Here is a 26,620-nt window from a genome sequence, read left to right as displayed (position 1 = left end):
CCTGTGTGGGCTTTATATTTTACAGACTGGAAGGTCAAGGCAGTTCTTCTTCCAGGCAGGCTTGGTATTTCTAACTGTGGTCAGTTCTAATATGGATACTGCAGTTAAGCAGTGGTTTGTGATAGGTTCTCATCAAAGTTTCTTGTCCCCAGTGGCTTCCGATGCCATTTTCCCACATGTCCAGTGCAGTTCCCATTGTGGTTTCTGTGAGAAGACGAGGCTTGTGGTTTTCATCTCCTCCCCGCCCGCCTCTCCCTCTTTCAGGGCAGTGGTCACATTTGTCTTTTATTCATAAGTGTGACAGTCATGTTTGTTAGCATTTCATTGAATTACTGCTGATCCTTCATCAAAGGCATCCATTGGTTGGCATAAAATAACAGCTGCTGGTTTCTGCCACAGGAAGACCAGTCTATTTATTTGGTTTTTATACACCTTTTTCTCCTTTTAAACTGAACTAAACCATGTTCACTCATTCACTGAAGTGTTATGGAGGGGCTATGTGTGAAGAAATGTTGAAAACAGAGATATCAGTAAGGAATACCAAAGAATGCACTCTGTGACTGTTGTCTGTGTTTTATCTCCATGGATTTGTCTAATAATACGACTAGATATATTCATATTCAGTATTACTCCTCCATCATCAGCTTCACTGTGGGTAGTTAGACCCTGATGAATAGGCAGAAAAATATGTGAAATTGTCTTTGCAAAAACACAGTTTCATTGTGGTAAATTCCTTTTCATAAATTCCTTTTCCATAGTATGGGCCGAGACTGTTTTGAACATGTGCGTTCTGCATTCCTTCCCGGTCCAGTCATTCCAGTCGTTATTTACATCACAGAACTTTTGATGTAAAGTGTGAAGACAGTCTTGGTGTCATACAATATTTTTTGTATGGTTATCAACTTGTTTTGCACCTCCTGTGTGAACAGCACATTGGAAGCTGTTTTTACTGTTTTTTTTTAATGTTCTCATGTACTTCCGGAATAAGCTTCATTCAGTGCCCATGTCACACACAGACATAAGGTCTGATTAGCCCTTTGAAGATCAAGGTGGTAGGCCTACATAAGAACTTGAGAAATTTATTGACCTAGAGAGCCCATCTCTGCTGCCTTCTAATGCTATTCGTTATAACTGTGGCCCTGTCTTGCCCCTCGCCCGGCATTTTAAGGCACAAGGAAATTCAAACGAGATATGCACTTCAAAGATGGCACTTGTCCTTTGATGAGCGCAAGTGCTCACTGCTTGTTTATCGTGCCACTAATTGGATTCTGGATGTGAAAGTTTCAGTGGTTGATTTCTCAGGCGCGACCTTGCCGCCCCCTCTGCACCATTTAGCATGACAATACGCCGGGCGTAAAACAATCCCGGTGTCTATTAAAAGTAATTTGGGCCGGGGCCAGGTGACGCGGCGTCTGCAGTGCGAGTTGACAAAGTGACTCACTGACCCAGCCGTCCCCAAAACCCAAATATTAGCAGAAGTCAGAGGTGAGGAGCATTCCTTCATTCCAGAAGGAAGGGAGGGCAGCCGCGTGCTCCGAGCCCCTTCCTCACCGCCTTCTCAGGGCTGGAAGTCTAATGGAGGTCTTATGTGTGCTGAGCGTACAGGCATCGGTGTGCAACGCCAGGTGGTAAAACGGTTTACGGCTCAAATATCGGAAGACGAACTGCTTTTGAGAAATGCACGCTACCTCAGATGGTTTTGCATCCCTGATAGAATTCAGGTTACATGCTCGTCTGCGTGAGCTGCCCTAAATAATTTACTGTGTTCTGTTTCGAGTTGTTTTTGCTTTCTCCGTTCTGTTTCGTGTTCTTACACGGCTGGTCCTAACATGCACGCCATGTTATTTTTCAGGTTACTTTCGGACTCCGATAGGTAATTTCACAGACCACTGCCAGCTGTAATCCAGGACTAGGGCACATACTCAACACAAGTGTCTCCTTGAAGTCTATAAAACATGGCTCAAATCTTGTATATATAGTGTAGGCGTATGCTTATGGTATGGCTGTCTTTGAAGTCGAAGGGGACACTACTGTACAAAGAGGACATCACTAAGATGTTTTCTCATCCTTGGTGCATCAAAGACATGCATTAATCCTCTGTGGATCGGGTCACTTCCATCCCAGAGATGGGCTTTTTGTGTTTTATGCCACTTGTGCCCCCCTATCCCACACACACACACACACACACACACACACACACACACACCTGCACACCCACGAACTAATCAAGAGCATCTGATACTGCTTTTGTTTTCATACCAAATGCATCGTTGCAAGGATGTAGCAACAACCGACACTTAGACAGCCACAGTTGTGATAGTGTAATATCAGTATCTTTTCTTTTTGTTTTACTAAATACTAAATCCTTATCTAAAACAATGAAGTGATTTATTTAGTAAAGTGGACTTACAACAGGAGTGATATTAGCCAAGAGTTCAAATGTCACCTTGGGGTGAGTGGCAGACTGGCACAAAAGATGAACTCTCAGTCTGGTTTAGCAAGAGAGGAGGATTTGAAGCGTAGGTCAATGCAGTGTGACTGAGGAGCAGATGCAAGCACCAGTTGGTTGCCAGTGGTTACCAAAAGTGCATCCTCCAGGCCTCAATAAAAGCGTATTGACGCTGCTTATTTGTTTTCGGTGGGAAAAATGTGTTGTCCAGACGCATGGGTACTTAGGGGGTAGGGGTCGGGAAATTACAACAGCTCCAGCATCAGGTACTCAAACGGTTGCTGTTGTTGGTGGAAAAAGCACAGAGATGAGGAGGCTTTAGAGTAAAAGGACTGGTACCTGCTATTGTGTAAAGAGAAGGTGCTACAAAGCTAAATACTGGTAGGTTAAATGGAGACGACACAGATGGCAGGGTCAAGGTGAAGTCTGCGTGCTGCACGTACCGTTTCGGGACCGAAATGTTTGCCGAGCTGGCAGAGAAAGAATGGCAATCATTTAACAAATTTGTTTTCTGGGAATATGTCAAACAGTGAGACTTACTGTTATGGGTCTCGGCACTGCGCAGGCTCAGGACGCTATTAATGTTTATGTTGCCTTTTGGCAACAGCCAAGGGTACTCCTAAAATACTGTCAGACAACTTGTGGCTTGTCTTGAGAAAGAGCATGTGCTGGCAGACAATAGCGTTGTTTTTGTCTTTGCTTAGTCATGTTGTAAAGATCCTGTAGGTTTTTTTTTTTGGTGGAGTGCCGGATTGGGGGGGTTTATGTGATGGGAATGAATTGTGCACTGTATTCACCATTTCCTCATTCTATTACAAGGCAGGTCTTCAGAGCGAGCAATGAAGTAATGTTTGTCGGATTCCTCCTAACACAGACTCTATGGATGGTAGATATTGTGCAGGCGGAACATTATTAAATTTTCATTGAGGCTGTACCCAGTTGAGTCAAACTTATTCGGATAGGAGATGAATGTTTCTGGCCCCATATTTACCCTGAGACTTCACGTGTTCATTGTTGCAGTTTGGAGCATGTTTTTCACTGTTTCTCATGAAGGTGTAAAGGTGTAAAAGAGTCATTTAACCTCTGTTGAATATGAAATCCAAAACAAAGTGCATTCAAGGTAAGAAATGCATTTAGAATTTTCTGGCCAAGTATTACACATTTTCACTTTGTAACGTCTTTAACCGTTTCTCTTCTTTCGGTGTTATTATTCGCAGGCATAAGACCACATGCACCAATTAACAGTTCAGCGATGTTCACCCGTGTACAGAATGCCTCATAACACAAATACTGGTAATGCTGGTGAAGGGAGGTGTTCCTCGCTTGCAGGCGCCGTGCAGAAAAGGTCATTTGCAAACCTGCCCGCACGGTAACAACCCCGCGCTCATTAGTCCGCCGGCCCGTCCCTTTCAACATTTGCTCGCTGCGAACTCCCGCCTGGGCCTTAAAAGGCCGGGAGGGAATGCTCGGACGCCTGATTTCCTCTCCAGAGCGGCGCTGTGTCTCTTTTCGCTTTTATCTGCGGGTAACCCGACCTCGCGGCAGCGCGGGAGGAAAGTGGCTGTGTGCGCCGCTCGCGCACGGCCGTCAGTTATGCAGCGCGTCAGCTCCAGAGAGCACAGAGCTCGGCAGCTGCCGCCGCCTGGCTGTTAACTGTGAACAAGTGCACCTCTCTGCTGTCGCCTGGAAGCCCGGATACCCACTCCTCCGCGCTTTCCCCCCATGAAACACTCTGAAAGGACGGACCGGCTGATCAGTAAGTGCGCACTTTTGCTTTCCCCCCGTTTGTGTGGCTTTGGGTATCATTTAAATTGGATTGTGTGTTTCTGTAGCAGACACTCCAGGGTATTGTCCAGGTTGAGGGGAAGAAGGCGCAGCCTTTTTTATTCTCCCTGGAAACAGTCTGTAACCCTATTTACATAGCTTTCTTTACAAGAATGATTAAGGCGAAGTACCTTTCTCGGTTTCTCACTGGTACAACCACAGCGCAACATGTGGGTTGGGGTTTTTAAAGGATTGGATGAAAAAGGATGGTCGGGTTTAGCATTGCATTTCGGTTAACATTATTGGATTTGGTACAGGATTATTAGATGGGTCTGTAATGCTTTTGAAAAAGATTCAGCGAAATGAAAAAGATTCATTTATAAAATGAGGTCCAAGAAAACACCAAGGCTATCAAATTCTGAGGTCATATTATTAGTCTCTGATTTGTTGTTACCTCTATTTAGAACTCTTTAGTTCTCAATGAGTTGTGGGTCACTGTTTATTTTTACACATCAAGTGTCTTGCATAACCTGATAGACTTGTAATTTACTTGAATTATGCATATTTCAATCAGAGTGAAATGTAAATGTTGATACTGATTTGGATGCTACGGGATCTTTTAAGGTCTTTTCAAGAGTACATGTAAATAATTTAATGAGACAGGATGTCTTGGTGCAGCTGATTTTCATTGCTTCTAAATGTCCAGTGAATAATTTGGCATTGGCAAATCGGCATTTCCATAATAATATACATTAATATTAGACATTTTTAGAACATTGGCGTTGTTGACATTTCCCCTAGAGATCTCTAATCACTTTCAGTTGCGGTCACAGACACACCACACACACATGCACACACGTACACACACACATGCACACACGTACACACACACACGCACACACATACACACCACACACACACGTACACACTTACACATGCTCAAGGTTCTCTGCTGAGCAGAAATAGAAAACTGATTCACAGCATGCTGCATGGCTGTTGAATGCCCTGCTGTTTTACATTGTGTGCCGGTGAGGGAAAACATTGCTCCTGCGCTGACCCTGACTTTGGCGTCAGCAGCTCCTTAATCCACACCTCCAAACAACGGAGCCCCCCCACTTCATTGAGAATTAGGAGAGTGACCACAGGGGTCACAGTTGTGACACTTGTTTTTACCGAGGCTCCAGCCAGACCAAAACAGCAGCTTGAATGTGGTGACAGGGGTCCATTGACAAGCAGTCAATCCAGCGAGTCACAAGGCCAGAATCCCCCCCCCCACACACACACACACACACACACACACACACACACACACTTTCATCTTAATCTCAGTTTCATGTAAAAAATCCTTGATTGTGCTGCTGCATATCTGGGGTCGGCAATGAGCCCTTTGAGAGAGGAAGTGTGTCTGAGGAGGCACTGTGATGCCCTAGAGGAAGTGTGGTCACACAGGTTCCTTAATGGGGGAGGCAGGATTTTCGGTGAAATTAGCAATGAAAATAAAATCGTGCAAAACCCTCTTCTCTTCTGTTTCATGCATTTTGAGTAGGAAATAAATAAAGATCAGATGGAATCCTATTTTTGGGCATAATGGTACATAATGAATTGCTTATTATTTTTTAGCCCATTTATTTGACATCAAAAGGTGCCACATAATAACATAGAAGCTTTCAGACCATCTGTTGGCAGCACATAATAAAGAGAGGTCGAGTTTTCTAATGAAAATATAATTTAGTTTAGCTTTTCGTCGTTTGATTTTTTTTTTTTTTTTTTACAAAGCTATTGAAATCTTTACAAAGGCCCTAGTCCCCTGTAAAGAGTGGCTGTGCAGCACAGTGGAAAGGATCAGGGCTTGTAACTGAAAGGTTGCAGGTTCGATTCCCTGCTAGAGCACTGCAGCTGTACCCTTGGGCAAGGTACTTAACCCAGAATTGCCTCAGTAAATATCCAGATGTATAAATGGGTAACGTAAAAAACTGTAACCTATGTAAGCCGCTCTGGATAAGAGCCACTGCTAAATGCCAGTGACTTAATGTAAAGGAGGAAACCAATAATTCCACAGTAATTTCAGGGTCTTATGCTGGGGTTGGATTCACCTCATTGTAAACATGGATCCTCAAGTTTCATATTACTAGAATCTCGAATACTAGAGATTAGAGATACTAGAATATCCCAGATAAAATTATAGAAAAACAATCAATATATACTTGATTCAGTGTGTCAGCCTGACTGTGTCTTATGCTTAAGCTTGTCCATTTTTGACGGACAAAGTTGTGGATACTATTTTGTTTTTAAGCGAAAGGTCAGATGGGTGGACTCCGCACCTCTGGTTCTTAATGGTCAGCAGTGTTGATGAACTTATTTTGCATTGATTTGTTTTCCTGGGAGAGTGGGGACAACCTGAGGATAAGTCTGATCATCCTTGGATAATTAATGCTAATTCTTCAAGTGGCACTTCCTGAATCTAGGCAATTAATTAAGGATTAGGTGACACTGGGAAATTCTGAGAAATTGGAGCTGTTCTTACCTTCATCTGGACCTCGCAGAATATACAGACATGTTGTGATGTTTACACATTAAATCTCCTTCTAAATGTCCATAGTTGCAAATAAAGATGGAGAACTTTACAGCACTGGATTACAGTGGAACTGGGGGAGGCTCGGGTAACGTCACAACTTAGCGTTACAGTGCTGCCATATTGTTACGTTTTTATCCTGAGCTGCAGGATACATCTAAGATACTCTGACAGATCATTTCATACAAGTCATCCTATCATCACATATCAGGAAACTGTGAAGGTTCTGGGGAACCTGCTGCTTCTGTCAAGAGTGTAGATTTGCTCTGGAGACTTTCTTTCTGAGACATGACACGTATTTGTCTGAACCACAGAGAAATATCTCAGATTGTTTGTCTAGTGTGTCTGGTGATGTCATCTATTTAGACGCCCTATCTGGAATCATTGATAATGACTTTTACCACTTTTAGGCACGGCTCAATCTGGTCACCTAGAGGATGTTTGTGTAGTGTTGGATAATATTTGATAAAGTTATTCTTTTATTTATTCAGTTGGTAGGTGCCTTTATTGGACTGACGTACCATGCTATGAATGTTACCATTTCTCCAGATGGGTCTTTAGTGGGGTAATCCAAGTAAATGACTTTGCCCAAGGGTACCACAGCGGTGTTCCACTTGGGATTGGCATCAAAGCCCAGCGCTATAAATGTCGCACAGTGCCCCACAATTCAGTTTAAATTTCCTGAATTTATGACAGTCTACTGACCAAGTGTTGCTCAAGGAGGAATTAATCAGTTTACAACAATCATGTAGGCTGTAAATGATGTAAAGAGTTCTGTGTCGTTCCTTGCTCACACATTATATTCCCAGCTGTAATGGTTGGTAGAGGAAACATAAATCATCCAATACAAATCCCTATGTCATTATATATATTTTTTTTTGCAGGGTATATTAGTAACCATGACTCCCTCCAGCACATCCGCAGGGGGGCTCGGAACATCCGAGTGTCTAGTTTGTTGGCTGACGATGTCCAGATTAGCGTCCAACATAACTCACTGTATTTATTGCGTCTGTCCGTTGCTCACCAGACCAGCGAAACAGCGCAGCTCCTACATGGCATGTTCCCCTCATGTGACCCAAGGGACAACCTCTGCGATCAGGACACGTAAACACTGCAGTTGTTTGGACAGGAGGAGTTCAAACACAAGTGTGACCAGTCCTCCGCTACTGACACTGGTGCTATGGTTAACTACTTTTAGAATTCCCACTCCTTTCTCTGAAATCTCAAGCCTCCAAAGCTGAACTCGGCTTGACTTGGTGCTCAAATCAACCTAACTTGGTGCTGAAGTCAGCCTGGTTTAGTGCTCAAATCGGCCTGAATTGGTACTTGAATTAGCCTGACTCGGTACCGAATCAGCCTGAGCTGGTATTCAAATCTGCCTGGTGTGGTACTCAAATCAGCCCTACCTGGTACTCGCAACTGCTTGACTCAACCCCAGCTCCGCTAACACGACTCCGCCATTTTCTCTGTTTACTCACAGAGCGCCAGCTGTGTGGCGCGATGGCCTCGTCCCCCACCCTGCCCGTCACCGTGACGGGCATCAGCAAGGAGCTGGCGGACCTGCAGCACCTCATCCAGTTCCCGGAGGAGATCGCCAGCATCTTGACGGAGCAGGAGCAGCAGCTGTACCGCCGTGTCTTTCCCCTCGACTACCTCTGCTTCCTCACCCGCGACCTGGGCACCCCGGAGTGCACCAAGCGCCACCCGCACCTGAAGGCCTCCCTGTCCGCCCCTGCCATGTCCTCCCAGAGTGGCAACCGCAACACCGTGGAGGACCTGGTCACGCGCTTCAATGAGGTGAGAGGTGACGCTGAGCGTGGAAGTGCACAAGGGCCGCACGCCACGCAGCCTGGCTTTGCATGCATTTTGAATAGCTTCTTGTTACGTGTGCAAAGCGATGTGTTTCAAATTCGGAGAGCCTTGACGCAAGTTGAAGCGTATGAGTACATATACGGTTAATCCTTGCACCCTGCTGTGTGAGAAGCTTTATGGTTGAGGGCCATTGTTGCTGAGCTTTCAGAGTGCTAAGTGCTGGTTTTGCCTGGTCGAATCTAAAGGTCAGGATGTCAGCCAGTGGAAAATAGCCACGCAAGGATGAGCTCCAGAAAAAAGGCTCTTAGGATTTAAAGAGAAATAAAACTGAGTCCTATCACAGCCTTGTCATGATGGTGAGTCAGAAGTTAAAAATAGTTATTCATTAAGTTCATGAAAATGATTTCCTCCAGTTATTCCAAACTGCGTTTCCCCTCATTCTCTGTCTCCCTTTCTCTCTCTCTCGATTTATTTCATTAATGTGATCTTTCCTACCATCTGTGATTCAGCTATAGTGCTTTTGACATATTGGACTTGTGCTTTTTTCTTTATAAATGAAATTTTGTCCTCTACAAAAGCCTAGAAATTACATCGAGACAAATGTACCCATCTGACTCTGAGATACCTGTTTTCACAAGGTGTCACTTTCATTAAAATTAAAATGTGCCTTGAGCTTTCAGTCCAGTAGCCCCTGTAACGATTTCATACGAAACCCTTTTTAGAGCCATCTCACTGTTTAAAAACTTTATGGGAAGAACTCGCCCAATAATGGGAGAAAATTTGACTATCATTTTGGAGCAGGACCTTTTTTCGGCTTTTAAACAGAATAGGTTCTCTTTCTGTAGTATATATGTCTGTGAGCTTCATCAGAGTACATTTTACAAAATACAAATGAGAATACTGTTTGCAAATTTTTCAGCAATCATTACGTAATCCACTCCCACAGCCACAGGGTAGCTTGCATGTAATTCTGCAAAATAATAATGTCACTAAAATCTGTAAATATTTCCAGTCGGGTTTAGGTTTAATAGTTCTATGACATGGTCAGGGTGTGTCACCTCCAACAAGGATTACTTACAAGTGGTTTTGCGGAACCTCCATTTTGCATATGAGATTACAGTTCTGTGGCTTGGAGCTTCTGTTGTCATATGCCTGCCTGCATATACATTATGTGGCAAGATGTGGGCAGGTTAACATGATTTCATTATGCTTGAGAGTCTCGTGCGGCTTTGGTTATTAATACGGAGTCTCATGTGGCTTTGCTTATTAGTATTTTTTTTCTTCATACACCATCTACAGACACAGTGCATTAATATGAATGATGATCAACCCACGATTCTGTTGGGTAAAATGTGATTTGTTACCTGGGATAACACTGTCTTAACTCTGAACAATACAACTGTTTCCTCACAGAGCATTATGGCCAAATGAAACAATATATGGGCAATTTTTGTGAAATGTCAGGTGGCAGCATCATTAATAAATTTGATAAACTGAAACAAATTCTCACTGTCACACTCAAACTCAATCTGAGTGTTAATCACTCATTGATTTGAAAATGTTAAGCGGTCCATTAATCTTCATTTTGATCCAAATGCCATTTCATTGTCTCCAGTCTCCAGGCATGGTAATTTGATAGCGATTACATAGGTTGCTGTTAGAGTCATCATTAATGCCTCTTGGCGTACGCTCCATCTTGTTCTCATTATCTTTGACTTAGATTGGAAGCTTTCGTTGGTTCGCTTACCTCAAGCTTTCACTGGAGTGCAGCCCGTGTTATCCCTCTGGAAGGTATTGTAGAGGGATGACAGAACGACTGGATTTTGTCAAAACCTCACTGACGAAGACACGACGGAAGAATGAATGTTTTCTGAAGAACAATTATCCTGCCTTGAGTAAATGCCCACTTGGATATATTTGGTCCGTCTTCAGCTGGCATGATGATTTGCACGCTCCGGGTCATTAGCATCGAGCGCTTCTCATTAAGCTGTCATTACTGTCATAAAATCGTCTGCTCTATTGGATGAGTGACCTTTAAGAATGAAGGAGAGATAAAAAGCGATTAACGGTACCCAAAAATAAGTGCGGGCTGCCTATGTTTGTTGTTCACAAAGGAGGTCAGACCAAAGAATCTGAGACACAAACAGCAGACAAGGGACCTGATGATGTCATGTTTAAGCTGCATGCCTTTATTTCAGCTGGTTTTCAGTAAGAGGGGGGGGAAAAGCGGATGTTTTTGAAATGCGCATTCTGGCCATGTTTGGAAATTCAGAAACAGGGTCTCACTCCACATAATGAACTGTCAGAGCCTGAACAACACGAAGCAGCGTCTGCCTAGGACTCACCGCTATTGTTCGCTTCTCGCTGGTTTTGCAGAAACTGGTAATGACAGCTCAGAATTAGGACATGCACTGGGTTTGAGCTGATATGCAGCTCCGCAGTCAGAATTCATTATATGCAACAGGTGTCTCAGGAGGTCAAGGTATTTCTGTATTTCAATGTAATCTGTATTTCTAAGAGCATTTTCATTACTTTTAAATTTACATCAGGGGCTGTGACCTACCCACATGGCAGTCCTTATACATACTTACTGTGTTTTCCTTTTTATGCAGCCCTGTTTTTTGGAACTGCCGACTGTATATCAAACTTCTCTCACTGCGGCAACACTGAAGCAAGATAAATACGATCGTCCAATACACCTACCTGCGGCCATTAGCTACTTTTCACACTATTTTTCACCCCACAGTGCACCACAGGGGAAAAGGCACAAATTGGCGCCACTCCACTGACGACGTACAAGCAACTTACAGGTGTCTGACAGATCTCAGGGTGTCTGAGAGTCGTGAGATGAGGAAACACTGACTGACCTGTCCGCTCCTATTCCTCACAGAATGAAGCCAGTTTGTTCTGCTGCTGCTGAATCCCAGAGATTGCAGGCAAATGATGTGTCTGGTCTCGAACACCTCGCCACACACTGAGCCACTTGTTATACGTTTGATTGTTTTACAGTTTGCATATTTGATTATTTGTATGCAGAGTTCCATGCAGACCCAGACAAACCTCAGAGGGGTGTCACACAGAGCAGTCGTGCTGAGCTGTAAAACGGGTCCAATTCATGTTGGTAGCCAGCCAATTCAGGTTTATAGGCAGCCAATTCAGTTTGATAGCCAGGTTGTTTCAGGGGCCATAGGAATTCACAGACATAGCAGTTTTATCATCTTCAGTAATACTTGGTTTATAAATAAAAGGAATGAAGTTGTAATTACATCATTTAGCTTACGTAATACATTTGCTTAGCAAACAGCTTTAGCCAGGTAGCCCTGAAATTTGGCCCCATACCTGTATAAATTCTGTAACTCATTTCTAAAGATGGATGCTTACTGGAGCACTTTGGTGAGGCTGCTGTAACAGTGTCTCATCTGGAAGGGTCTAAGATTCAGTGGTCTGTGACACCGCATGCTGCCCCAGTTGTTAATATCTGGAACCTAATTACTTGATTAGTAAAAAGACTGTTCCCATCGCTTCATTAAAAAAGCAGTCACTGAGCTGAAGAGAAGAGTAAAGGGTCTGATACATGGGACTTGTGGTGATTTACTGGTGTGTTCAAACAGGGCTCTGCGGCAAGCTATTTGTGATGTGAACAGAACAGACTCTCCTCAGCTGCATTGCGCAAAGATTTATGTCCATGGATGCCCTTTGAGAGGAACATCTATAAATAGCCCACAATTTCCAGTTTCATAATAAAATTACCTGGCGTATCATTTCTGTTTCAGCGCTGGGCAGTCGCCCTCATCTAATTCCTTCAAATTCCATTTCATTGCCTCTTTCTCTAGAATGGTTTCACCTCATGAAAAGCACCCAGGCAGCTGGTAAGCTATCTCCATACAAGGGGCCTGGGGGGCGGGAGGGGGGGCAGTTTTAACCCCTCCGCCTGCTATTTTATGAGTAAACCGGAGGCATACTGATGTAGTACTGTCACCAGGTTAATGAAGACCGGCGTTATTCAATCACAGAGTCAGATAGCAGACATCGATCCCCATCTCCTGGTCCTATTAATACCTTTGGCTCCTAAAGGGGAACGAGTATCTCTGGGCCAGGACTCGGAAGCTTCCATCCTTTGCCAAGTATGTACTCTAATCCACGCCAGATAATCCGCACCATCTACCATTGCATTTGTGCACAGCAAAGTAATGACAAGATGGGTACACCCGGGTGCCTTTTAATTGTTGTAAAAGGCTGCAAACGTGAGTGATAATCTGTGGATTGCTAAACCCTTCTGACATTTTTATCTTGGACTTGGCTCCATGTTTATAAGCGTAGGGAAGCAGCGTCTGGTAACCCCGCCACTTTGGATGTTGTTCATTTGGACGCGATGTGATGAATGCGTCCTCTGATGAGGGGGCTGCCGATGGTGGCCTTCCCCACAGCTCCCCATAATGAGAACGGAGGATGCCTGTTCCCCTTTTAAAAAGATTGCGTCATGTGAACCTCCTATGCACAGGCAGTACCGTATTGAAACCCTGGGTGCTTTTTCTGTTCCACATTTTCATTGGAAAAAAATATGTGAACATTTTTTTTCCCCTCTGTGTTTTGTATTTCTGTATTTCTGTCTTTGTCTAATGGAGGTTTGGCCCTCTTACATAACCTTGTAAGTTGATATCTGGGAAGGATTTTTTTCCCCCCCAGTGTGAGCCAGCTGACATGTCCTTCTCTGTGTAATCCTAGCACTGTGGGCTAGGCCGAAGAATGCCATAGAGATGACACGAGTTAGACTCACTCTTGGGATTCTGGGGAGCTCTTTACATAATCTAATTGTTTCTCTTTGGCATTATATCATTAGCTTTATCTGAGATGGATTGACACGTGTTCAGATAAGTTCTGTCCTGCACTGTACGTACTGTTTGTGTTGTGACTGCATTCGATGCACTTCTGTACCCGTGTTTTGTAAATGGCTGTGGATGAGGGCGTCTGCCAAATGACAGAATGTAAGATGGGGATATAATGTTGCGCTGCTGCATAACAGTGGGCAAATATTTGTTCCCGCTGTTGGCTGTCGTCTTTGTGTCTAATACTGTGAGTTAGTCGGGGACTCGTAGCTGGGCACAAGATCCATGTTGCGTTTAGGTACACCCTGAAAGTAATGAGTGGAAAAGGTCTGTTTCATCTCTTTAACAGTGGGAAGCAAAACATCAGCCTTTATTGATGCACCTTATTGTCCTCACAGAATCCATTTGATTGTTGGGTACGAATGTATTTTACATCGAGTGTAACTTGGTATGGGATTTTGCTGAAGACATAAATGTCTTTGTACTCTTAAAGCCACTGTTTTAAAGACAACAGGAATTACATACTGAAGCATTGGCAGTAATGTTTTATTGTGCTCCTTACCAAAGGCCCAGAAAATATCAGGCTTGCACCTGAGTGTTTTCTTCTCATTTCCATCCAGTTTACTTTTCAATGGCGTTGCATTATCTTTTTGGTTTTCTGTGCTCAATTACTCATTTCCTCTGAATCTTCAGTCTAAGAAGGTCTGTCTCCCATTCTGGAACTTGATATTTAAAACTTTTTTTTGCCAATGACTCAGTCTCAACAAGGGAGATAGATAAACTTTCACTGGCTACAGGGTAGTTATCAGAGAATGAAGATATTTGGAATTGCATTCCTCTTTATGGGAAAAAGTGGGCTAATTAATATACCTCACAGTGTTGTTCCAGACTGGATGTAGGTTAGGAGAACTGAGATTTTAGTTTGAGGTAGGAAATGCATTTGCTGGCATTATAATGTTATCCCCCAAGCCATACTTAAGAGCTGTCACATGAGAAATCAGTGAGTAACACTGAACTGCTAACCTCTGCGTTTCTGGAGCAGCAACAATAGAACAATTTAAACATTCATTTCACTTAGTTAATTTTAATGTGCTTGCCTTACACCATGCTAAACACACCCCACACCCCATGGTAGTGACAATACAAAATACACATTGCTTTTGATGTATAGTGTGTGTGTGTGTGTGTGTGTGTGACATAAGGACACATTCAACAGTATGATTTCAAACAGTGCACCCAAGGTCTCTTATCAGTAGCTGAAATAAATAGATGTTAAAGCTTGCAAATAATGTTTGTAGTAAGAAGACAACAAGAACAGAAATGTCTGGCGTGGCCTATGTTGTGAGATGTCTACTGTATAACTGGAAAAATGTGTACATGTGTTGAGCTTGAACAGAAGGACTAAGTCTATTTTTGTTTTACGAAATCAAACATTCAGCAGTCCTTTTAATGCTCAAGATTTCAAACTGGAAAATCATATTTTTTGTGCTGGGATTGTTTTTTGAAGTTCACACCTGTTTTATTCTTCATCTGAATCATTTATCTGATGTCAGCAGTTAAGCCAATGTGCAGTGTCCAGTATATGTGCGCTGACCCCGGCATTTCGACCTCCAGGTGAGCTCCTGGGTGACGTGGCTCATCCTGACGGCCGGCTCCATGGAGGAGAAGCGGGAGGTATTCTCCTACCTGGTCCACGTGGCTAAGTGCTGCTGGAACATGGGCAACTACAACGCCGTGATGGAGTTCCTGGCCGGGCTCAGGTAGGGATGAGCAAGGGGGCTCAGCATGGGAGCTCTCCGCTAGGCTCAGGGCGGCTACAGCGCCACAAGGGTCAGCCTGCGCTCGGCGGAGCCGTGGCTCTGCAGCCGGGGTTCGCGGCAGGGGCAGGCAGCGCTTGGGGAAGATGCGGCCCTCTGATGGAGTTCTTGGCAAGGTCAGGCGGCGCTCAGGGCATTCCACAGCTCCATTTAAGAGGGAACAGTAGGCCCTGCGGCAGATCACATTGCAGCACTGTGCATTAATACAGGGGCTTTGATCGCCGCCGCTCCTGGCACCGGGACAGTTGAGCCCGAATGTAATATTTTATGTACATCTGAATTATGGATCTGCGGTAATTACTGTGGAGAGGTGAGGTTTAAGGAAGCCATAAATCATATTTGAGTTTTCCAGTGGTCCAGCATATCCCCCCCCCCCCCACCTTACTTCATTCACACGACTGTTTCAGAGTAAACACCAGCCATGGTAACCTGGGAGAATTGCTGTGTTTATTCAATTTATTGCAAAGCGCACTTGCTAGAGGGGAAATGGAAGTCGACAGGCAGCACTTTGCTTAACTGCAACATTTATGTTTCCTTCTTGGAGATTGTACACATCTGCACATTGTATAATTCAATCTGTTTTAGTGAATTATTTGTCATGCAGAGGATATCTGTGATGGCATCTAGGTGCTCGGTAATGGATACACACTTTCCTCAGGGTTTGGTCTGTACCGGGACGTTTTATTTGTTCTGGTTTGAAATGAACGCTAAGCCAAATTTCAAACAGGTGGACAGTTAAAAATCAACCTTACCCTCAAGAACAACAGTGAACATGAAAACACTCTTGTTCTCAAACGGTAAGGTAGGGTGCACACATTCAAAGTATTGATTATGAAATCTATCAATATTGTAGTGAGTCCCACATTGAAAGTCTGGTGTTCAGGTACTGCATGATCCATGTTCTTGATCAAAGCTTGTGTCCATATCGCAACAAATCCAGATCATAACGTTGTGGTGTCACAATAGGGGCGGCGATGCAGCATGGTGGTAAGGTGCAGGGTTTGTAACCAAAAGGTTGCCGGTTTGATTCTCCACTGGGGCTCTGCTGCCGTACCCTTGGGCTGGGTATTTAACCCACAGTTACCTCTGTAAATGTCCAGCTGTATGAATGGATAACATGTTAAAATTGTAACATATGTAAGTTGCTCTGGATAAGAGTGTCTGCTAAATGACAATAATGTCATGTAATGTAATAATACACAGTATCACGATTGATTTTCTCACCCCAGCTAGTTGATAGATTGGGTTGGTCAGCAAGTAATGTGGGTTGGATCTGTGTGTCACCCAGGTCCCGTAAAGTGTTGAAGATGTGGCAGTTCATGGACCAATCGGACATCGAGACCATGCGCGGTCTGAAGGACGCCATGGCGCAGCACGAGTCCTCGTCCGAGTACAGGAAGGTGGTGAACCGCGCCCTCAACATCCCGGGGTGCAAGGTGGTGCCCTTCTGCGGCGTCTTCCTGAAGGAGCTGAGCGACGCCCTGGACGGAGCCTCCAGCCTGATCAGCCTGCGCCCCAAATTCGACTCCCGGGAGGACTCCATCGAGGTAAGGGGGCCACGCCCGCCCTCTCGCTCGTTCGCTCTCCGCGGCCCACCGAGGTGCTGTCCCAAAACTCGCGTGTGACGGAGACGACCCCCCTCTTGTCCCCGCAGTTTGTCGCGGACTACGACGGCCAGGACAACTTCCTGCAGAGGGCGGGGAAGGACGGCCTGAACAACCCCGAGAAGGAGGCCACGGTCAGCAACATCCTGCAGACCATCCGCAGCTGCAACCGCAGCCTAGAGTCCGAAGAGGGGGAGGAGAACGGGCGCGAGGGCTCCTCCTCCTCCTCCTCCCGCAAGAATTCCTTCAAGGACAGGAACAGGAACCAGTAAGTCCCCGCTCGCACCGACAGCTAGCAGGCCCTGCTTCTTTAGCCATGTGTCATTTTTCACATGCAATTTCGAAGCCACTTGAGCAGTGTTATTGCAAGCGTGCAAATTTTTTTATATCATTTGTATGTTTGTTTACATGTTAAAATATTTATACTGGAAGCTAGTGTTATATAATAGCTTTTTTAATTGGTCTGTTTTACTCCTCATTCGGTGCCATTTGTGCGAGCTTTTGTAGAAGTGATTAATGAAAACTTCTTGTAGCTTTATGCAAGCCATTAAAAATGGTACATTTAAACCAGCAGCAGGACTTCATCAATCTCGGAGATCTGGCCTGAGGTTTGTCCCTCCAGGGTGTACAGTGCAGTTAGGGGATTAAGGAACTGTCTCGTCCAGATGGTTTCACGTCGCACGGCAGCAAAATTTTTCATTCAGACCACCCTTCTGTCTCTATCCCTTGCTGCATTTCTCTTCCCAGTAAAACTGGGACTGCCCTGAAAAAGCTAATGACGCTATAAATAAGGACTTAAGTCGTGATACAGGCTGCACATGTGCTTTATATTCATCCATCGTAGGAAATCGGATCATGCTAACGCATGCTTATTTCAGTTAGAATATTGATGGAACAAGTGCTCTGAAATAGAGAAGGCAGCCAGTGCTTTTTTTGTCTGTAACAGGCGTTTGCGGTATGTTGCGTTTATACTTTATCAGCCATTGGATGCAGTGTGTGAAAATGGACTCCAGCCAGACAAACAGGTCCTGAGTCAGGTCATTACAAATTGCTCAAGGTGCACATTCATGTATGAACGATATCGCCTGTTCCTTTTTTCAGTCCAGGACTTTTAATTGAAAGTCACGTTGTCACCCAAACAAGAATCGAACACTGAATCAAGAACCTCTTAGATGAGATCTTCTTGCCTGTCTGCTGTGAGCTTTTTTGCCGTCCCTTTGCTGAATGAATAAGAGGCAAGATCAGGAAAGAGGTGTTTGGCTGCTTGCCAGGGCCCGGTCCACCTTCCAGATGAATATTGATCTGTGCAGAGTGTGTGTGACTCAGTTTGTGTTCCCGCTGAGGTCATTTTGCAGTGCTGGTTTCCTAATTCAGCTGTTGTTTTTTGTACGCCATTTCATAAAACTGGTCATATGTGCTAGTCAGTATCAAATCAAAGGGTCTACATTTTTACATGGTGACAGCAAAAATAATAGCTTTAGTAAAATAAGTTTGATACTGCTTGCCTGTGCAAAACAAATTGCACAGGAAATGTAAATGTATTTGGTTTTGTATGTATGTAAGTTGCGCTGCACCACAGATGTAGCATGTTACAACTGCAGATGACTTGTGGTAGTGTAACTGACTGCAGAATATTCTGTAAGTTCTTTCTGGCAATCTGCGAGATAGTTGGGTTGGTTTCACTATGTACTGTATTTTAATCATTTCAAATGCTATGTTCACTATGTTTCATATCTGAAAAAAATGTATATATACTTAATTTCAGAATAAACAAACGGAAGGAAAAAAATTTGTATTTTCCCACCACAATCAAGATGCTGTCATAGTCTATGGAATTTCCAATTACCCACAATTTCTTTATCAATCAATCAAACCCGATTCGGGATAGCACTCCTTGCCATAAAATTACAGCACAGAAAAAAAATGATTACGCAACACAACATAAACATTGAAAAAGGAGTATTAAAAACAGTATGAAATAATGGAAAATGAGTTTCTTCCAGAGCTTTTCCCTGCTTTCCAGAAAGCTGGAGAGAGAACTCTGTTTGTCGTCAGTGTTGAGACGCAAGTGATGTGTGGCGGGAGGTGTCCGGGAGCGTTAGTCATTTAGTGTCCGGCACTCTCTGGAACGTTTCAGCCTTTTTTGTTCCGTCACGGAAGTTAATCCTACGGGCCCGCGGCCTCCCGGAGAGGTTACCGCAGAGAGCGTGAACAGCCTTCATGGCGAGCCTTTTATGGCTGATTTGGTGCAGATCTTCCTGATGTCTCCCCCCGCCCCCCCCCACACACCTTCATGACCTTTCTTTCTGCCTCTTCCCTCTCACCGCCCCGGATCCTAGTTCTCTCCCTGTCGGGAACGCATCAGACTCAGACCACGTCTTGTAAGTGGTCCGATGCTCCTTGTTTGTTCGGCTTCACTGATTGATTGGGTGTCTTGAGGGAAACGGAATGCTCTAATCGTAGAACGACTCACCATGCTTCCTGCATGCCGCTTTCTGTCCCGGGTTTTTTCCAGCGTACTGCATACTAAATGTGTGTATTGAAATCGAATCGATTGGTTGCTTCTGGTGACACATCTTGCATTTGACAGCTCTTGGTAGCCTACCGGTTTAAATGTTAACGACTGAGGACAGTGCCCCTGAGTTACCAAAGGGCTCGCATGAGGGCATTGCTGTTGCCTTTTACCTGGACATGCACATGAATGGGATGTGGAATCATCACTCACTCAGTTGCATGCAGGAGCCTGTCTCTGTCACTGTGTGTTGACCCACAATCCTTCCTGGTTGGCTCTCCAGGTTCCTCGTTGGAGACCTCTCAGACTCAGAGGGAGATTTGTCAGAGCAGGCCAAGGAGGCTGAGTTCCAGGGTGTGGAGGAGACACAGAAGGCCTTCACCCATGGCACGGAGCTCATACCCTGGTACGTGCTGTCCATCCAGGCTGACGTCCACCAGTTCCTCCTGCAGGGGGCGACAGTCATCCACTACGACCAGGAATCTCACCTGACGGCCCGCTGCTTCCTGCGGCTGCAGCCCGACAACTGCTTCCTGACCTGGGCCAGGCCTCAGAGCAGCGGCATCTCCAACGGCAAGACCAAGAACACGCCACCAGGGGGCACAGCCGAGCAGGCCCACTGCAAGTCCCAGTACTTCGGCCAGGTTGCACTGAATGGACTGACGGACGGCTTCCTGGACATGTCCATCGTGAAGGCAGTCTTCATGGGCCACCCCGGGGTGGACGTCCACGCCGTGTGCCTCCAGAACAAGCTGTGCAACATGAACCTGGAGGAGAACGGCATCACCCTGCTCTACGGGCTCCACACCACTGACAACAAGCTACTGCACTTTGTGGCCCCCAAGTACACAGCCCGCATGCTGTATGACGGGCTGGCAGAGCTGGTCAACGCGGTCAGGAAAATGAAGAAGTTTCCCGACCAGAGGCTGCAGTGGCTGAGAAAGCAGTATGTCAGCCTGTATCAGGTATGCATTTTCATACAGACCGACACTGGTCCAGTCACATTCACCAATGAGGCATTCCTATTACCGTTAATTGTGGAAAGCTTCATGTAAATTCTCACCAAATGGCTGCTCTTCTTGGGGATTCACAATGCCTCTCTTTGAAGGAGGTGCATGTACGCCCCTGCTCTCCACAGACTCATGACACAGTGGTGTTGGTCCTTACAGGAGGACAGCAAGTACGAGGGGCCGACCCTGGCCCAGGCCATAGAGCTGTTTGGAGGCAGGCGCTGGAACATGGGGACGGCCAACGCCGAGAAGCCCAGCACTCAGAAGAACAGCCCCCTGGGTATCAACACGGCCAAGAAGAAGAAGAAGGTCCTCATGAGGGTTAGGAATGAGTGCAGTGCTCAGAGGTTTCCTTCTGCATGCGTCATTTTTGTGTCCCGATCCCGCTGACGGTGTTCTGTACGGTTTCCACAGGGGGACAGCGGGGATGCCACGGACGACGAGATGGTGGCGAGGAAGACGCGGAGCTGCAAGGAGTCCCTGGGCAGGAGCGGATCCGACCCCACGGACAGCGTGGATCAGGAGGAGCCGGGTAAGTCGTCTGGTCAATGTGTTCCAACTGTGCCGTCTGCAGCTGCGCTTTCTTTGTGATTTAGCTTTAAACTGGTGCAGTTTTTATTTTTTTAACTGCTGTTGGTAGCTTTTGCTGTTAGTAACATTTGTTTGCCTTTGCGAGAGACATAAACAAAATTGTAATGCATGTACTAGGATTGGAGTGAAATCTGTGCAAGGCATTCTAGTTAAAGAGAAAAATTCTCATTCCCAGGCGCACGAGTCTTGGGTTGTTTCTTCCTTTAACTGGACTCGTGTATGTCTGTCACATCAGCAGCTTACATTTTCCGAACGATTGTGGTGCAGTTGTCAAGGATTTTAAACAAACATTTAAACAAACTTTTCCACACTAGAGTACTGCATGAAATAGTTTCCCCAAATTGGTTCAGATGATCATAATCTGAAAGTGTGTCACATTATATTTAGTATTTATAAAGTTATTCATAAATTTAATTAAAATAAATTTAGTTAAATTTAATTTAACTGTTAAAATCCAAATTCCCACAACGGCGCCACTCAAAAATGGAAACTGTTCCCAGTGTTCTGTTCTTTGCTTGGTCTGGTCACATCTGTGTTTCTCTGTAGAAGATGGCAATTCCCTCGGGCTCTCAGGATCCCTCTCCTTGTCGGCCAGTAAATCCCAGTCCCCCAGTGCCTCCTCGTCTTCCTCCAGCATGTGCTCCTCCTGCCCTGCCCGGCCTCTCTCCTCCCCAGTCCTCTCCTCCAGCGCAAAGACCCCGGCAGGGTAAGCTACTGTAGCGTGTATGGTAGCATACCTGCCATACTGTTAGCAGGTCACGTGTGCATACTGTCACGCATGCTGTTCCTGTGCAGCGTTTCTTAAAAAAGATCCTGAGGTAAGGGAAATCAGCGCTAACCTTCAGCATCTTTGAATCACACAGAGAGGGTGAGAGCTGAGAGCAGAGAGCTCGAACTTGTATAAAGATGTCTGAATATCCGGCTGTGAGATATTTAAATTTGTGGTGTGGCTCATTTACATATCAGAATCCACCCTTTTCCTCTCGGGCGGGTGGGACTGGGGCTCTTCTTTCAAACAACATGAAGTGCGCTTTGGGAAAATTACTGTAGAAGCATTGTGGAAAACCCTTCAACCATGAGACTACCAGTACCAGCAGCCACTGACGAGTGGTATCAGGGCATGTGCCTCTTGTTGGGTTCTTCCTCTGTGTGTATGTGTGTATGATTGATGCTTTGGCTGTGTTCCTCTCCTCTTCCTAGTGCCTGGAACAGCCGGAGCTGGCATGGCCGAGGGAAGGGCTGCCTCAGGGGCTTTCAGAACTTCATGATGTCCGACAGCACCATGAGCTTCACTGAGTTTGTTGAGCTCTTCAAATCCTTCAGGTGGGACCGCCAGACCCTTCCTCTTCTTGCGACAGTTTACAGCTATGAACGGAATGAGGGACACCTTAACATTCATTCAACTAATGTTCACATTGTACAATTTAGTATATACAGTTAATATATACAGTATATGTAGCACTCAAGCACCAGTCATCTAAGGCGAATGAACTGAAATGGAACGTGGAACTGAAATGGCCACACTGTCTCTCCCTTGGGTGTGTATAGCATTCGAAGCCGGAAGGACCTCAAGGACCTCTTTGATGCATATGCCGTGCCCTGTAGTCGCACCTCCCAGGAGTCTGCCCCGCTCTACACCAACCTGAGGATTGATGACAAAATCACAGGACTGCAGCCTGACCTTGGTGCGTACCGGCCCCTGTCCTTGTATGTCCCCGCTTTCTTGTCTGGTTTGTTTATATTCAGAGCACTGGGGAAGAACTTCAACAGAGTTTGCTAACCTAACACGCTGTTAGCTCTTCCGATTCCTGACATTTTTTGCCTGTGACATTAGCCCCAATTGTACGGTGGCAGTGTAGCATGGTGGTAAGGTTGCTGGTTCGATTCCCCTCTGGGGCACTGCTGAGTAAGGTACTTAACTCACAGTTGCCTCAGTAATATCCAGCTGTGTAAATGGATGACATGGATGACAAAATTGCTACCTATGTAAGTCACTCTGGATAAGAGTGTCTACTAAATGACAGTAATGTTGTGTAGAGGGCTGATGGTGGACTTTGGTGCATATAGTGCGTTTTAAGGCTTATTTGGCTGAATGGTTTCGTTGACAGACCTTCTGACCCGCAATGGCTCAGACCTGGGCCTCTTCATCCGCACCCGGCAGCAGATGTCGGACAACCAGAAGCAGATCTCGGACGCCATCGCAGCGGCCAGCATCGTGACCAATGGCACGGGCGTGGAAAGCGCCTCCCTGGGGGTCCTGGGAATGGACATCCAGCAGCTCAACGACTTCCTGGTCAACTGCCAGAGGGAGCACCTCACATATGATGAGATCCTCAGTGTCATCCAGGTGAGAAGGAGAACTACAACTCCCAGCATGCCGCAGCCCGAGGCCACTCAGTGCATCTCTGCTGCCTGTTACCCCAGACCAACTCACGCACAACATGAGGCCCCTTCTTGTGACATGTTTTTTAAGCCATTGCTAATGTGCCCTGCTACTGTTATGATATGATATTCAGAGCCTGTGTTAATCATACCTTAGATGTGGTTTTCAGTTTTCTTAGAGTGGTTTGTGATAAAAATTCAGCGATCATTTGTTTCTCATTGATTTGATTGCATTTTCATTCCGTTGCAGAAATTTGAACCCTCCGTTAGCATGCGTCAGATGGGTTGGATGTCGTTCGAGGGCTTTGCCAGGTGCGTATAGTTTTTCCCCGGCACAGGGAAAGTGACAGGAGATGTGCAGCCTGTCAGCCGTTCGTGATGTAATGCTGGAGACTGTTAATGCCTTGAGAACACAGTGAGCTCTCTGTAACATGGACCGCTTCCAACATGAATCCCGACACCAAACCGCAGCTCTTCTAAAAATGTCCGCCTCCTCTCCCAGGTTTCTGATGGACAAGGACAACTTCGCCTCCAAGAGCGAGGAGTCCCAGGTGAACGGGGATGATCTCCAGTACCCGCTGTCCTACTATTACATCGCGTCCTCGCACAACACGTACCTCACCGGCCACCAGCTCAAGGGAGAGTCCTCCGTGGAGCTGTACAGCCAGGTGAGATCAGGCTGCTCGGCCGGGACAGGCCCTCTGTTCCGTGGGGGGGAGCGTGACTCCGTGACTCTGTGATTCCAGGCCTGTCGCTGGCCGCTGAGCTCCCAGTGAAGGCAGCATGTGGTCAGTAGCCTGCCAAAATCATGCTGCCTATTCCATTAACATCTGCCACAGCCGCTCCAAAAAAGCATTACTCACAGCACCGGAGATCGGATCGCGTTCCCCGACCTCTTTGGAGTGCGATTTCTCCCCTCCCGCTCCTAATGGTTTCGAATCTGCTCTGGCCCGTCTCTCACTCTAAACACAAGGCCCTTATGGCTTGACTGTCTCCCTGCATTTGAGGTTGGGCTGTTGAAGTGTGTTAGTAGAACGTAAGTGATATCTCACTGCTTCCTCTGAGTGTAGTGTTGGAGAGTAACAGGAGGTCTTGCCTCCCCAGGTGCTCCTACAGGGCTGCAGGAGTGTAGAGCTGGACTGCTGGGACGGTGATGACGGCATGCCTATTATTTACCACGGTCACACTCTGACCACCAAGATCCCCTTCAAGGTAGCTTTCCCTGCCGGCACAGTGACCTTTACTTTCATGCTATTTATCTAGAAGGACAAATGTGTGGCATATTAGCTGCTATTTTAATAGAATTGTTTGGAATACACCTCTGTGTGTTGTTTGCGTTCCACATTCGGTGTGTTTTGTCAGGATGTTGTGGAGGCAGTGAACCGCACGGCGTTTGTCAACTCGGAGATGCCCGTTATCCTCTCCATTGAGAATCACTGCTCCCTGCCCCAGCAGCGTAAGATGGCAGAAATCTTCAAGGTACTTCCCTTTGGCTCAGCTGGCAAAGTATTTGTGTCAGAATAGTTTTGTTTTTTTTTTTTCCCCTTTGATACAGTGTAATTGAAGAGATAAAGATCCTCCAGTTTGGCTCTCGTTTCTCTATGCCTACGGAGATTCCCATCATCGTTGCGGTTGCTTGTTTTGCTTTCTTCTTTGAAGACCGTGTTTGGGGACAAGCTTGTGACGAAGTTCCTGTTCGAGAGCGATTTCTCCGATGACCCCCTGCTCCCCTCCCCGCTGCAGCTGAGGGGAAAGATCCTTTTGAAGAACAAGAAGCTGAAAGCACACCAGGCCCCTGTGGATATTCTGAAACAGAAGGTGAGGCGCCCTTGCAGGAGGATGATTAATGATGATGAATGGTGAGGCATCATGATCTTGTCCTGGCATGTTGATCCGGCCGCGTGGCTAACATGCTGTCTGCAAGGGCGGCCATTCTGGCTCCTGTCAGCTCACTGTTTCCCGTCCTCGTAGGCGCATCAGCTGGCCCACATGCAGGCACAGGCCAGTAACGGCACAGCAGCAGGCAGCTCCCCAGGCAACCATGAGGATGAGGAGGAGGAGGAAGACGAGTACGACTATGACTACGAGTCGCTTTCTGACGGTGAGGGAAAATAACTGCCCTTTAGAAGCCAGTTGCACTACGTAATGTAAATTTATCCATCTTGCATCAAAACCTGGATTACGAAATGTAGCTGGATTACATGAAGCAATATCCTTCTTTATCCTTGCTGCCAGCGAACCAAATGCTGTTACTTGTTCTTTAGCAGTAGGCAAAGAACAGTATTTTATGTAGTTATACCAGGCTAATAGGAGATGCCTCTGTAATTCTCCGATGTTGGAAGTTGCTACTCTAGACTTCCAGGTCCCAAACTCACATTTCTCTGTATAAATTGCCAGCATAAAACGTAGGTATTCAGTTCATTAGGGTAATCAGATTATTATGTAACTGATCAAAAAAGGGGAGGAGGTGTCCTCCTGATAGCTGGGTTTGAGGTCACGGCGCCACCCGGCTTCCTCTCTGGCGAAGCCTTCATCCTTCCCGCTTTTTTCTCCTTACACCATGGAAGTAAACCCTCCGTTGGAGGCAGCTTTGCTTCAAGGTGCGCTGTATCTGAACCGCTGCACTCTCTTACTCCCTGTCTGACTGTTCCTCTGTAGCCGATGTCCTTACCGCTTCTACCGCCTCCTATGGCCAGGAAGGTAAAAAACAGCCCCCGTGTCAGCCGCATTCCTTGCATGGCTCCATTCGTGCAGTGGTTTCATTGTGGGTGTTTGATGTCAGCGTTAATATGTATTGCATGACTCAGTCTGTAATTTAAGGTTTGGTACATGCATATATTTATATATATTTTTTTAAGAGAAAGCTTGCTGTGGAAGTTGGCATGCGATCTCTCCAAAGAGAAAACGAACCTGTGCTCTTACATATTGTGAAGGCCTGAAATCAAGGACTTTGTATTACCTAGGTGAAGTGCAGTTTGGTACTGTTTGCCTTTTCCTCCTTTGGATCTGTTTTAGATACACACTGGGCAGTGTAGCGTAAACACACCACCCCCATCAGCGCTGTGTTTGAAAATGTCGTGACCTTGCTAGTGGCAATGGCTCATCAGGAAAAAACAAAGACATCTGGTTTCTCAGGCCCTGTGCTCCCTTTCAGCAATGAAATATTTCCCCCCCTTCTCCTGGGAACCAAACATCCACCCTATGTAACTAGAGCTTTGTGAGATATCAGAACAAAGGCTATAGACACAACTTGGATTGCACTTAGAACCAAGTCATTGAGA

At 45.8% G+C, this 26,620-nt stretch overlaps 1 protein-coding gene across 1 annotated transcript in view; it reads left to right on the top strand.

Annotated features, from left to right (window-relative positions):
- plce1 (phospholipase C, epsilon 1) overlaps positions 1 to 26,620 on the top strand; it is a 67,701-nt gene that overhangs the window by 30,799 nt on the left and 10,282 nt on the right. The window contains exons 3-21 of the mRNA XM_036549585.1: positions 8,266 to 8,582; positions 15,038 to 15,183; positions 16,529 to 16,787; positions 16,895 to 17,112; positions 19,184 to 19,225; positions 19,640 to 20,321; positions 20,526 to 20,687; positions 20,781 to 20,898; positions 21,504 to 21,663; positions 22,158 to 22,280; positions 22,506 to 22,642; positions 23,066 to 23,304; positions 23,590 to 23,651; positions 23,842 to 24,007; positions 24,444 to 24,551; positions 24,702 to 24,818; positions 24,999 to 25,157; positions 25,311 to 25,440; positions 25,998 to 26,039. Of these exons, the coding sequence (XP_036405478.1) occupies positions 8,266 to 8,582; positions 15,038 to 15,183; positions 16,529 to 16,787; positions 16,895 to 17,112; positions 19,184 to 19,225; positions 19,640 to 20,321; positions 20,526 to 20,687; positions 20,781 to 20,898; positions 21,504 to 21,663; positions 22,158 to 22,280; positions 22,506 to 22,642; positions 23,066 to 23,304; positions 23,590 to 23,651; positions 23,842 to 24,007; positions 24,444 to 24,551; positions 24,702 to 24,818; positions 24,999 to 25,157; positions 25,311 to 25,440; positions 25,998 to 26,039 (3,387 nt within the window). The remainder of the gene's footprint in view (positions 1 to 8,265; positions 8,583 to 15,037; positions 15,184 to 16,528; positions 16,788 to 16,894; positions 17,113 to 19,183; positions 19,226 to 19,639; positions 20,322 to 20,525; positions 20,688 to 20,780; positions 20,899 to 21,503; positions 21,664 to 22,157; positions 22,281 to 22,505; positions 22,643 to 23,065; positions 23,305 to 23,589; positions 23,652 to 23,841; positions 24,008 to 24,443; positions 24,552 to 24,701; positions 24,819 to 24,998; positions 25,158 to 25,310; positions 25,441 to 25,997; positions 26,040 to 26,620) is intronic.

This window comes from Megalops cyprinoides, chromosome 1, assembly GCF_013368585.1.
Source record: "Megalops cyprinoides isolate fMegCyp1 chromosome 1, fMegCyp1.pri, whole genome shotgun sequence".
Classification (NCBI taxonomy): domain Eukaryota; kingdom Metazoa; phylum Chordata; class Actinopteri; order Elopiformes; family Megalopidae; genus Megalops; species Megalops cyprinoides.
The sequence above is the reverse complement of the archived record's forward strand: the minus strand, read 5'-3'. Positions and strand labels throughout refer to the sequence as shown.